The sequence below is a fragment of the Thunnus thynnus genome, chromosome 13 (genome assembly GCF_963924715.1).
Source record: "Thunnus thynnus chromosome 13, fThuThy2.1, whole genome shotgun sequence".
Classification (NCBI taxonomy): domain Eukaryota; kingdom Metazoa; phylum Chordata; class Actinopteri; order Scombriformes; family Scombridae; genus Thunnus; species Thunnus thynnus.
In genome coordinates, this window is record NC_089529.1 from 29,028,935 (window position 1) to 29,043,747 (window position 14,813).

Sequence of the window (14,813 nt, forward strand, 5' to 3'; positions counted from 1 at the left end):
TATACTAATGTAATAATAATAATAATAATAATAATAATAATAATAATAATAATAATAATAATAATAATAATAAAAATAAGCAAAAGGAAACAAGACAAAAACACACAAAACTTAAAAAACATAAGAAATCCTAACATTGAAAAATGCGACAAACACTGAACATTTCAAAAGATAAAAGCACACAAAAAGCTCTAAATCTATTTCTATGTCCATTTACATCAAAGCTTTTAATACCCTGGTTTCTCCTCTTTCATCACTTCAAGGTTCGATGAGATCTTTGACTTTTCCTGTCGCTCAGATGACCTTTGAGGAGGTTCTGCATCAACGGTGGGGAAAACCTGCAGCTGCTGCTTTTATCCTCTAGATGTCAGTCTGAGTCAGAAAATATCTGACAAGCAACAGACTCATGTTGGTTTTTATTTATTTATTTTTTTGCACACAGACAGCAGCAGTTTCTATTTAACTGCTAAATGAAATATTTTGGACTTAAGTGAAACATAAAGCTATAAAACATCGGCTATACTGTATATCAAATGTCTTTTGACTTAAAATTTAAGAGAGCTGCAGAGGTCTCTGAAGCCTGGTTGAATCCTTCTTTATGGTTGGTTTGTCTGCACAAAACAACAAAATTGTGTTAATTGTGTAAATTTGCCTTATTATTTGTTTTATGATGTACTTCGAAGCAGCATTTTCTCTTTTCAATTTTCTTTTTGTTTCCATTTAAGTTCATTTCCTATTATTTCATCCACGGTTGTCTGTTTACATGGTGTAAATATAATGATTGTTATTAATTTCACATGTTGACTGTTACTGGAAAAAAAAAAAACTTTTCTCATTTGCTAGAACATGTTAAACATGTTAAAGTGTTTATTCTTAGGTGTTTGATAAATGCAGTCTGCAGTCAGACATAAAAGTTATATTTTCTCCCATTTTCGTTTCATAAAGAAGAAAACACACATAAAGGTTGCTATCCTCAAGATTTTATACCTCAAATTAAACCTAACAGAACAAGTCTTGGTATCAAAAAGATTACAGATACATTCATAAATATTTACTAAAAATGTTATTAATTGTTTTGAAAGCTATATCAACCAAATATGACCTAGTACAATCAAAGTCCTATAAGTATCTAAAGTTAGAAGCCATGCTCAAAATTACTAAAAAAAAAAAAAAAAAAAAAAAAAGGAGAAGGTATTTAAGAGCACCACCAATACATAAAACATGAACAAATTTAAATTTTGACCAGATGATGGCGCTAGATGAAAAGTCAGCAGATCACCGAAGTCAATGCAATTTGTCCTGAGGGGGGCAAGAATATCTGTACCAAATTTCATGGCAATTCATTCAATATTTGTTGACATATTTCACTAAAAAACTAAAACGCCAACCTCATGGAAACTTTACTAACTCACCAAAGTGGCAAAGGGTTCATCCTCTGAGAACTATGAATGTCTGTTTTGTGTGAATCCATCCAGTAGATGTTGAGACATTTCATTGAACAAGTGCAAACACAAAAATGTTCTAAATAGGTCGGTAAATGTTTGTAGCAAAATCCCAAAAATTCTGTCTGTTCTCTAACAAACATAATAAATAAATAATAATGAGTCCATTCAATGTTTGTGTCAAATAGTTTTAAACTGTGTACTTTAAACTTTCATTTTCATTTATATGATGTGTTTTTATCCTGTGCTACACTGCTGCACAACCAATTATCCCTTTGGGGACTAATAAAGTAATAATTTAATTGAAATATTTACCTGTCGGCGGCGCTAGAGGAAAAGTAAAAGGATCATCAACATCACTAGGATTCATCCTCTGGTCACCGTGGATATCTGTACCAATTTTCATGCCAATCCCTCCAATAGTTGTTGAGATATTTCACTAAAAAACAAAAAAAAGTCAACCTCTGGCCCTAAACAGGGATCACCAAGGTGAGTAGGGCTCATTGTCTGGGGAACATGAATGTCTGCATGCATTTTAATGGCAATCCATCCAATTTAGATTTAAATATTAAGGTATTTCAGTCTGGACCAAAGCAGTGAGAGTCCAACCAGCAAATGTAATAACTTATTTATTCACTTTAATTAATGAACACAAGCCGGACTTTTTAAAAAACAATCAAAATTACTAGAAACTTTCTCATCACCGTTTAGATCAGGATGTCAAGTGTCTAAAATATATTTATGCTTGTGTACATGGTCTCTCAACTCATTACGCCCAGATAATACTGTCCAGTTGTTTTCTTCCTCTCCTGGTTTGGGTAAAAGGCCTTTTAGCATTTATAGCTCTAAACTGTTCAGGTCATCAATGAGCAGTGGCAGAATTCGATGGAGGATTGTCTCCAAATGCAAGTTTGGTCCAGAGTGAGCTTTGAAAGCCAGAGCCAGGAAAGGCAATCACTGAGTGACAATTACTGATCGATAACTCTATCAACCCTCTGCCTCATACTGTATGAGCTGTGAGAGTCTTTCTTAATGCACCTTTAACGCGCCTCGGTGCTTTCATTGATCTCTGCGGGGAAATCCTGTCTGCAGAGTGAGAGATGATCTACAAAGAGTAGTAGCAGCTCTGAAGTCAGTAATATATTGATTTCTGGATTTATAACAGTGCATCAATTCTGATTGATATATTAAGGACACCAAAAGCCTTTTTGGCCCCTAAGAGGAATTGGATTTGGTTCACAGCATATTGATTTAAATATTATGACCTACCTTGTGAAATGCAAACAAAACATAGAAACATTTTTACTGGCTATAATTAGAATGACATCAATCAGGTATTGGGAAGAAACATGGAGGTCACAATTCAGATTCAAATCTAGAAGTTTACTGCCAAACTCCTAATATTCTTCCTGGGAATTCTTCAATCATTAAGATCAGAAAATATGTGAAATAAAATTTTGTTATAACTGAAAACCAAGATTTAAAATGTGTTTTCAGGATATATTCACAGTCATATATTTTTTATAGTATGATATTTATAGTGTTTAAAATGTCAAAGATAATGTCAAGCACTGCAACAAAAACTGTACAATGTACAGTATTTAGCAAAAATCAAAGTTGTATCCAGCAATGATCGCTCATTTTTAGCCATGACAGCAGCATAGCTTCTAGCTAATGTTAGCCTAGTAATTGTCATTTTGCATTCAGCTCAAACCAAGGTTGAGTCTGAGTACAGCTGAGCCTGAAATGTTCCAAATTGGCCACCGTAATGATGATAAACCCCCTTGGTTTACGTAAAAACAAGAAATTATATGAAAACTTTTTCTGGGGACATTTGAGAAAGGAAAAACTTCTTTTAACTTAGTTTTATATCAAACAAACAAATAAATAAATTCCACTATGACATGAACAGAGCCAATTAGCTAATTCTGAAAATTGGGGTTGACAAAATATAATAATTTTCTCGCTAGCCTTGCGTTGAGATTATTTTGTCAAACTGCTATTTCTGTAATATAAACAGGATTAAGAGGTTTCTGTGATTAGGCCTGCTAAATATTAATCTTTCACTGTACTGGACAGTAAATAAACTTTTGACTTAATCAAGATAAATATAACAATTATTTTGTTAGCATTCAGCAGCTACAGCGAGCTGTATTAGCCAAAACTTTGTGAGAACTCTTTTTGAATGCTACCATTTAATCTAGTTTTAAATACTAAATTGATCATAATTATCCTAATGTCCAACATATCATAGAAGTTACCCATTTAACCAACTAAGAATATGAACAGAAAACCCCAGATATGTTTTTTGCTTTTTAAGGCAGAGGCTAGCTTTTTAGCATTCAAAATGGCCTCTACAGAGCAGATAATTTTTTCATAAAAACAAGAAATTATATGAAAACTTTTTCTAGGGAATTTTTGGGAAGGACAAACTTCTTATATCCATTTTCTTTACCACTTATCTCTAGAGGGTTTTGGGGAACTTGAGCTGTCAGCTGACATTGGGCCAGAGGCAGGGACTGGTCACGAGTCAATCACAGGGCTAACATCTAGTATAGAGACAGACAACCATTCACACATAGGGGCAATTTAGAGACACCAATTAACCTAAGTTGTTATTTTCATAATGGGAAAAGGACAAATGCTTATCTTTAACTGTACAGGACAGTAAAATTTGATAACCTTGACATTAAACTAAGTTAAATGCAATTTTTTTTTTTAGCATTCAGAAGCTAAAGCTAGCTGTTTCAGACAAAACTTTGTGATGACTGTTGTTTTTGGTTGCTAACAAATCTAGTTTTAAATACTAAACACGTTGTAATTACACTATTGTCCAACATAACATATAATTTACCAACTTAACTAACTCAGAATATGAACAGAAAACCCGAGATGTATTATGTATGCTAGCTTAAAAAAGAGGCAACAGAGTGAGATATCTGTCTATTTCATATTCTGTTTTTCTTTTTTCATTTTTCATTAATTTTAACACCGAGTGGGACTTCTGTTTTCTTCTCCTCCTCTCTGACAGCAGCAGGGCGGAGAGACGGAGGGAGGAGGAGGAGGAGGAGGAAGAGGAGGAGAAAGAGGAGGAGAAACAGGAGAAGGGGAGTGCGGACTGTCACCGGCGGACAGGACTGTAGGAAAGCAGAAATTGAGGGTTGAATTTTTCCTCCTTGGCCGGGCGGTGGGAGGAGGTGGTGGACGGTGCTTAGGAAGGATAAACTGAGCCTGAAGCCGCCGGGGGAGGGAGACCTGGAGTCGGTCTGCTGCTGTAAACCGAGACAGCATCAACATGGAGCTGGAGAACATCGTGGCTAACACGGTGCTGCTGAAAGCACGGGAAGGTAAGGATGGAGCAGCCGGGTTTGACAGCGCCTCTCTCCCCGGTACCTTATCGATTCAGCAGCGGTCCAACGGCAGGAGGGATGCCCCGGACACGGGTGATATGAACTGTTACTGCACTTCCTCTTGGCCGATAAATCTTTCGGTGATGCGACTCAATACGAACAGGATATTACCTAAAAATACGCGCCCGTTCTCTCGAGTGGATAGGTCTGTGTGCCAAACTCCATTTACAACTTGAGAAATTTCAAGTTTTCTGACGTATCTGTGAACGTACATACGTGCTATAACCTGCCTGGAGACTTCCTCCAACTCTTCAGAAAACTGAGGTCAATTCGGTGTAAAAAATAGTTTTAGTAAATCTCTTAATTGCAATAACATCTCTTGTTTTCCTTACTCAATGTGCTTAACATGAACTGTCTACAATACTGTTACAATACACTCACAAATATGGCTTGTTAAGAGAAGACAGTGGTGATGCTAAGCTAGATAGTTATATTAGTTTATTATCTATTGACATAAAGTATTGTTTTTGGTGTATGTCGATTAAAGAGTGGGTCTCATAGACTTTTAATGTATCATGTACAAGCGAACTGACAAATTTCTAATTTAAAGGCGCGTAAAATTGCCAGTTTTTCAAAATGAGTTTGGCGTGGCTGTGATTGTGTATATGAAACGTGAAGTGAACGGTCCGGAAGGGGCTGCAACTGTGAAAAATGCGCGTGCAGCGACACATCGGGTTTCCCTTGCTGATATTGCAGCATCGTCCTGTCCTTTTGCGAAACAGGATGTTGAGGCAGAGCTACTGTGCTGTACTACTTTGGGTTTGTATTTTGTGCTCACAATTTGCAATGTAGGATTTTAGTGTCCTCTTGTTGAAATGGCCCTTTTATTTAGTGCGCAGTCTTGTTTTTTATGCTAATATACCTGCAGGCTCACTATGCTGAATATCAAAAATGCAAATGCACCAGATCAAATGTTACATCTACCAAACACTACTACAGTGTGCAAAATGGCTCTTGTGCACATGATAACACTCTTGAGTTCTTTCAGTATGACTTGTAGACATCATATTATGAACAATGGAAACAGCCCTTTGTTATTGTTATTCTAAGCAGGAGACAAAGGTTGTGGTGACTCGGCGCGAACATAATCCTGATGCCATCTGCGGAGAGAGACATGAGAAGATGAGTGTCATGATCTCTCACTGTGAGATTATCTGCTCAATTCAGTTCATCTGTTTGTGCTCGTGGAGGATCAGCTAGTCTCGGTGCTGGCACCCATCTGCCCAGCTGAAGTGTCCCTGAGCAAGGCTCCGTATCTCACAGCAAGAGGCAGGCCTTGACCTTTGACCTCTCCAGAACCTCGACAAGATGTTCATTTAATCGTTGGGCCACAAAAAGTCCTGCATCAGCATTATTACGCAGGAAATGCAATCGCAATAACTGATGCAAATTCAAGAAATATCCACAATATTTGTAAGAGCTTGTAATTTTGCTAAATTACCACAACTTTTCCGCATGAAATAGCCAAATCAAGAGGCCACTTGTGGCTTGGACTAAATGACACATTTCATGTCATGGTAATTTATGCCATTGCAGCACATTCAGCAAGGATTCAGGCAAGCATTCAGGTGAAAGATGGACAAATCTCAACTGCCACCAAAAATGATGCCACAGACTGAGCAAAACAATTCCCAAATGAGGTTTGCATTCAGTTAGTCAGAAGAATACAAATTGATGCGTTGTTCAGACAGCAAAGATGGACATAATCTACCCCAGACATAAAAATGGGCACTTTGGAAATAAAACTATAGTTTTATGTTAACGGATTTATTGATTTATTTATTTTAGATATGGATTTAATGGCGTTATTGACAGATTTTTATTTGGTGCTAATGTCTAGGGGAAAGTTTAGTTAATAAAGGCTTATAAATGAAATTCAAGCACAGTATTTTCTATTTATATAACTTTAAGCTCATGGTTCTCATTTTCAGAAAATAAATTTAAAAAATAGCACTGAAATATAGTCTTTGTGATAAGCAGTATGCTTTTTATCAAAGGAAATGATTACATATGACTCTTCATTGGTAGTAGTTTAAAAAAAATTATTTATTTTCCTTTGCTTGTAATTTTTCCCAATTCCCACAGTTTTACTGCAATAAGAAACGGCAGCTTGTAGCAGTGATAATGCTAACACAGACTACACAGTGTTAGTTACATTAGCATGAAAACCATAAAGTAACGTCAGCATGAAGACAATAAAGTAACAATAGCATGAAAATACAATAAAGTTATGTTAACTTGAGAAATGAAAAAGTTATGTTAGCATGATAACAATGAAATAACACTAGCATGAAAATAAAGTAGTGTTAACATGAAAACAATAAAGTAACGTTAGCATAAACAACATAAAGTAAGGTTAGCATGAAGACAATAAAGTAACAATAGCATGAAAACACAATAAAGTTATGTTAGCTTAAAAAAAAAAAAATGTTAGCATGGTAACAATAAAATGTTAGCACAAAAACAAAGTAGTGTTAGCATGAATACGATAAAGTTATGTTAGCATGAAAACAAAGTAACAATAGCATAAAAAACAAAGTAATGTTAGCATGAAAACACAATTGAGTTATGTTAGCATGGTAACAAGAAATTAATGTTAGCATGAAAACAAAGTAGTGTTAGCATGAAAATGAAAACACGTTAGCATGGTAACAGTAAAGTAATGTTAACATGTAAAATAAATAAAAGGATTTAATCAGTATTATTGATCAGCCACACATGACAAGAGACTCTGATCACATGTTGAATGTTTTTTCTCTGAAAATTTATGAGCGTAACAATGTCATGCATTTTATTTACATCATTTACACCCAAAGCCATCAGTTTACACATAAACACACTGTAACTACATGTGACACTGATCACCAAAGTATTGATTACAGAGTCTGACAAACGTTGCTCTTCATTAAACAGCCGTAAACACACAGTAACATGAGCTGTGTGACCTTAAAACGAGTGTGTCTTTCTGCAGTTTCAGTATGAAATCATCCATCAACCTCCATCAAAAAATCTAGGACTCTGAAATCCAGGACTCTCAGCACAAAAACAACTTCACATGGTGATACTCACATGCGTTCTCAGTCATTCTCTCAGTTTTTTTACTGATGACGTTGGCCGGAAACCCGTCTGCAGATTTGAGAAAAGTTAAACACCAGGTCAGGTCAATGCAGCCGGATTAATGCCAATAAATAATCATGTAGGTTCACTGCTCACCAGGTGTAAACACACCCACCAGAAGGCTTCAAAGAATATGGTAACTCCATTCGATTTAATAGGAACATGCTGCCTTCTTTACATGCTTAAACATATAAACTATAATGGTTATACAGTTGCTCATACTTCACATTATTGCTCACTGTTTCCTAAAGTGTGCCATCTGCTTTTCAACTCATTTCTGACCTTCGAGGAAGCAATTAGTGCCAGTTAATTTCAGTGTGCCTTTGAAATCCAATTGCAGAGGCCTAAAAGTTGCTTTAATGAGAAGATGAGTGTCACGATCCCTTCGGCGTGATTCATCACAGATGGAAGGCAGTGAATTGTTGTGGCTGAACTTCTGTTTGCCTCTATGTCTGCATGATTGTTAATTGTGGGTGCAAATGGTTGTTTTTTTTTAAAAGAAGCCTTTGCACTTTGACCTAAAATATTCCATTTACTTTTCACAGTTTACAATTATTTATAAAATTATGTTTTTTTAAAAGAAAAAAGAGCCATGAAGTTTTAGGGTGGAGTTTTTCCTCCTTCCTAAGCTGCGTTAGGCAACTTCCCATATATTTAAATGTCAGGGAGAGTAAACCGTATGACCTTAAATGACCAATAATCCTGTAGTGTGACGTTGTTAGTGCACACAAATGTGATGCAGAGGCAACAGGTGCAATGTCGGAGAATCCATCTTTATCTGCACAGAGTCTCTGCTGTTCATGAGTTTATATTTGACTTTTTGTGTCACTTCCCGTGGGCAAATGTGTGCATCCTAGTAAAATAGTTGGCAACTATTTTGATAATCTATTAATCATTTCTTTCCTTTTTAAAATTAGAAATGTCAAACATTCTCCAGTTCCAGTCAATCATTTGTGAGGATTTGCTGCTTTTCTTATGTGATAGTAAACTGAGTATGTTTGGTTTTTTTGACTGTTGTTCTAACAAACCAGGTAATATGAAGATGTCACCGTGGATTTTAGGAAACTGACAAACATTTTTCACTGTTTTCAGATGTTTTACAGAACAAACGATTAAGCAATTAATCGAGAAAATAATCAGCAGATTAATGGATAATGGAAAATAGTCGCAGCTCTACATACCAGTGTTATTTTGTCACGCGATTTTGATTTAATTTTAGTCTCCTGATGAAAACGTATGTTAGTTTTAGTCCCATTTTACTTATTTTTTTGTGTTTTAGTCAACAAAAACTAAACACAACAATGCAGCCGTCAAATAAAAGTTGAACTAAGGTAACCTTCGCTTTTGGTTTCATCATTTTCTCTCGACTAAAGCTGTTTGTGTGAGCAAATTTGTAGCTGCTTGACCACACTTGTAGTGTTTCTTGTTGTATATAAAAATGTTTTGACAGGTGTTCAGGATCTCAAGAAAAGCAGCATTGCAAAGAAGCTGATGATAGAAGGAAATCAACCATAATGGGTTTCATGTTTTTGTCAGATTTTATCAGGTTTGTAGTGATGCCTGCTTTATCTCCTGTGGTACGCAGTGTTGGGCATCATGCTTCTTAGTACTACTGCTAATACAACAAGAAGTTTTGCTACTGAAACCAAAATTATACCGACAGAATCAACAGATCACAATCAACAGAAGCCAAAGATCTCAAATGTTAAAGAGATCCTATGTAGCTTTTTCTGAACAGCTGCAACTTTGGCAACACGTTATGAGATAATGGGAAATAGTAAAACATTGTGTAACAGTAGCACAAGTAGAAAGAGTCAGTCAAACAATAAAATCTCTAGCTAGAGGTTGCAAACGTTATCTAAAGTCATAAGCAACTGGCTGCAAAATGGCCCTGAGTGTACTGAACTGAGGAAGGGTTTGTTTTATCGCTAATGAATTAAACCTTTCATTTGTAAGAGGAAGAAAGTGTTGTTTCTTCCAAAAAAACTAAATGGTCTCACTCCAAGTGTTGACTAAAACACACACAGCTGTACAGCAATCTAATAAATAAAGGTGCCTTTATAGTGTACAAGTTTATTACATGTCACATGGTGTGAGGCAACTTTAATAAAGTCTCGTCAGATGCAGACAGACAGATGCAGGACTTAACGTTGTGGTTGGTACTTTTCCAAAGTTACCAGACACTCAGCATTTTCACCAGCCAAAGATTTGTTGTTGGGAAATTACATTTTAACCGATTAAACTAGAGGACAGTCATCAAATATTCAGCTCTGAATAAGGTTGTGTGTAGAGCTCCTTTTGTATGAAAACATGCAACCAATTAAGACAAATACATAAAAAGAGCAGCTTCTTATTGCATATAATAAAAGTGGTGAAGAAGAAGATTAATTGAAAAGATAAAAACTAGCAAGAGAAAAACTTTTGTCTTTATAAATAGTTATTAACAACAATAGTGAATAAGACAAAGTAGAAGAAATATCTGCAGTAGGGAGCAAATTGTTTTTGTCTAATCACTTCAGTCGTTTCCTGATTCAAAATGACAGATACTCCCAATTTTTCCTCTTGCCAGCTGTGTGTGTGTGTGTGTGAGAGAGAGAGATGCTCTTGTAGCTGCAGCAGATGAGCGGGTGAGCAGGAGTGAATGGGGGGGGTGATCGAGCTGACAGTAATTTTCCTCAGATCGATCTGCAGCGCTGCTCCAGTTTATGACAAAAGAGTTCATGACACAGAATGCCATCTGCTAAAGTGGCCAATAAGAGTGACCGTGTTACACGCTGCTGCTAAATCCTACCTACATTTGGCAGGTGGGTGAGTGCTAATGTCAAGCCCTGAATAAATGCAGTGGTGAATCGCAGCGCTATACGTAAAAATGGAAAAAAAATAAATGAGAGCAGTGACGTGTCATCAGCTCATCATCTACATCTACCTCCATCATTTTGGTTGGTTTGTGGTATGGTTGTGTTGAAGAACACATTCTGCATATTTCCATATTTCCAGGTCTATATTTATATTCTGGGGCCCTACTGCAATATCTTTGCATGAATTCAAATTTTTTATCACATACACAATCATACTCAGTACACATGGTAAACAAAACAATGATAATAACAACAAAAAAAGAGTATTAATATAATATAATGATTAATATTAGACACATGTACACAGTTGCGGGAATAGTGAAGACTGACTTGGAGGTAAAAACACAATTCCCAGTTAAAAACTCCTTACTTATCTTCTACTCGTCCTTTATGCAGCCCCTCGGTTCAGCCTCTGTGGGAAACAGGCCGTTTTAGCTCCTGTCTCTTTAAGCTCCGCCTCCTGATGAGCCCACTCTGTTCTGATTGGTCAGCTTCAGGAAGCTTCCTCCGACTCCAGAGGCTACGTAAACAAACATTAGCAGCAGATTTTTACTTCTTTTTCTCCCTCTTTACTCTAAATGTCAACTTCTCAAATCCATCCGTACGTGTCGGAGTTGAATCAGATCTGAAATATGAGAGTTGACAACGTGAACGACCTCAACAACAAAGATTAGAGAACGGACGCATGTTTATGTGCGTACGCGAACAATCTGATGTCATCGCGAGGAGGAAGTAGAGTTTTTTTCTCCCTAACCTTTATTCAAAATCCGTACTTATGAAAATATCACGTCAGTCTGTGTATTCAGCATCACTTCCTGTCACATTCTGATTGGTTGGGCGAGTCTCACAGTGAGATCTGGGAGATTTCACCACGTTTCTCTCACAATTGTCAACTTTTGTCTCATTCAGCTCAAAATCCCACAGAAGGAGCCTTTAGATACAGTTTAAAATGAGAAAACAGAAGATTTAAATCAGAAAATATCTAATCAAAGAATAAATAAACAAGATAATTCAACGCCAACTTTTTCAGTATTTGGTGTTTGTATTCGATGCTCAAAAGCATTTAAAAATGTTCTATGTATCTATTAACTGGGTACAACAGCAGTTATATTGTTAGCTTTCAACAACTACAGCTAACATGAATCCGTGGCTAATGTTGTGTTCATGTCATGTGACTTTTACAGTAATTTCCAGTTTTCAACATGTAAATAACATTCACATCAACATCAAAGCTGTAATTACATGCAGAAACAGATTTCTCTGAAATAATAACAAAGAAATGTCTCAGAAAGCAAACAAACAGGGATGTTTGTCCATTGTTGAAGGAGATTCAATGCAAATTTAATATCATGCTCTATTGTCCATGCACAGTATCTTTAACCCTCACATGCAGCTGTGTAACTACGGGCGAGTTGTAAACATGGAAATTTTTCTAACTGCTACCATCCCATGACATGAACACAGCTGACTCATAGGGCATATTGTTGTTGATACAAGGTCAAGGCCATTGTTTTATCTCCATTCAAATTACCTCATGTTATAAAATGACCACATTTGTAAGTCAAAAGTTTTCCTGTGGTTTTTTCCTTTAAACATTCTTTTAGTTTTTCATCCCCTTCCAAAAAAAAAAATTCAGGTAATGTTTGTTTTGTTGCTGTTTTCAGAGAGTTTGAGACTTTTAATAGTATCAGGATCTGCCTCTTTAGTTTTATCCACTTTAAAACATTTGTATAATGGCACCGACCTCTTAAATGGCACATGGAAAAAAAACATTATTGATTTGTAAAACTACTCACAATAAAAGTTGTTTTCTTCCCTGGCTGCAGGGAGAGTTGAAGTTTTCCTGCTTGTCTTTAGAGCTGCAACGATTCATCGATTGACAGGAACATTTATCTGTAACTATTTTGAATAATTGAATAATTGTTGTAGTCATTTTTATTGAAAAAGGTTAAAGAATCGTCACACATGACAGAAAAGCGATTTATCTTTGGATGTTAGACTGTTGATCAGATAAAACAAGACATTTGAAGACGTCACCATGAGCTCTGAGAAATTATAACAGACTTTTTTTTTTTTTGCTATATTTGGACATTTTTATAGACAAAACAATTAATCGAGAAAGTAATTAGCATATTAATTGATAATGAATATATTCAGTCATTTCTCTCTGGCTCTTCAGCAGCGCTTGTGCTCATTTGCGGTTTTTCAGGATGACAAAAAAAACCCCACTCAGGTGGAATCTTCTCTTTCTTCTCAAGTGATTGAGGGTCTGATGTGGTAGAAATAGAAATCTGTAATGTACATGAACAGGTGTTTGAAGCCCCTCATGATTAAAAAGAAGTGCCTGCAGCAGCAGAGGAGGAGGAGGAGGAGGAGGAAGGTGTTGACGGAGCTCAATCAGAGGCTTGTTAATGTAAAGAAGGTGGTGTTTCACTTTTAGATATGTTCTCCTTCGTGTTAATCTGATTGCAGTTTTACATTTCATGCCTGAATAAAGCACCTGAGTCATTTTTACATAAAAATAATGATTATTTTATATTAAAGGAAAGGTATCGACTAAAATAAAGCCAATCCTTTCTTTCCTGTGTTTTGTCACCTCAGCCTGCTGGCGTCTTCACCATAGCAACGGTTGCTGAGGATCATGGGTAGGCTAATGTAGCCGCTTCCGCTATCGTACAAAACTGACGAAAATACTTTCGTACTTTTTCAACCAAAATTGAACGGTCTTTTGAATTTGGTTTTCTGGATTTTCTTTGGGAAACTAAAAAAGGAATAGATCACGTGATTTTGTTTTTGGTTTAAAATGAAAAAAGGAAAAAACCCCTGTGACTTCCATTTTTGGTTTCAAACGCAAAAACGAATTGGCTTGATGTCCGCAGACCTGTTCGATATTCAATCCAAAAAGGAATAACAATAAAACGAATCAGCAAAAACCAAAAACGGGCCGGGTTTGATTGGTACTTCGTTATTTGATTCTGACACCAAAAACGTTTTTTTGTTTTTTGTTTTGAAACAAATAACAGATTTACCGTTTTTTTGGTTTTTGAATTACAAATGAATTATGAATTATCTGATGATATCTGGACCGTAAAATGCAAGAAAAAAATGACTGAAATGATTAATCAATTATGAGAGACGCTCTCGTAGCTGCAGCAGATGAGCAGCTGTCACTTACGACAAAGAAAAGCAGCAAATCTTTACAATCAAGAAGCTGGAAACAACAAATGTTCTGCATTTTTGCAAGAAAAAAATGACTGAAATGATTCATCAATTATGACTGTGAAAAAAGATTTGGGCACATCGGAGCGAGTGACTTGTAACATTGTGGTTGACAAAACACACAGACTCACCGAACTCTGACTCAAACTCTTGCTTTCTCATTAGCAAAGAGTAGCAGCGCACAAAATATTCAGCTTCTCACTTTCAGCTGCTGCAAAACATTGCTTGCAACAGTTAAAATAACTATGATATAATAATTGCTTCAGTCATTTTTCAAGCAAAAATTCCAGAAGTTTTCCGGTTCCTCTCGTATATAAACTATAATAATAAACTTTACTTATATAGAACTTTTCTTAACAAATATGTGACGATTTGCTGTTTTCTCTGTCGAATATGGTAATGAATTGAACACCTTGAATTGAACATTTGTACTGTTAGTCGGACAAAACAAGCAAATTGAAGACTGTGAAGCTCTAGGAAGTTGTGAAAACAGTCTTTTCCTTGCTTTTTTAACATTTCGTTGACTAAATGATTCATTTAGAAAATAATTGGCACATTAATCATTTTACGTTGGCAGCAGATACTATCAGCTGTCACTAATTAACATTAATTAACTTGACAAAATGTCTAAAATGAACCTGAAAATGAAACTTTTGTGTGTTTTGTGAGTTTGTACTCTACTCTGTAAAAGCTGCTGTTTAACTGCGAGTGTTTCTGTAGTTTAAACAACTCCAACAGATTGAGACGTCTTCTCTCTAGAGGATCGC

General features: G+C 36.0%; 1 protein-coding gene across 2 annotated transcripts in view; it reads left to right on the forward strand.

The window, feature by feature from the left end:
• Positions 1-4,424: 4,424 nt before the first annotated feature.
• Positions 4,425-14,813, forward strand: part of grk6 (G protein-coupled receptor kinase 6) — an 81,479-nt gene continuing 71,090 nt past the window's right edge. For both annotated transcript variants that reach the window (XR_010931209.1, XM_067608891.1), the window contains exon 1: positions 4,425-4,789. Coding sequence is in view for 1 of the 2 variants with exons in the window: in XM_067608891.1 (XP_067464992.1) it covers positions 4,738-4,789 (52 nt within the window). In the remaining variant the exon portion in view is untranslated. The remainder of the gene's footprint in view (positions 4,790-14,813) is intronic.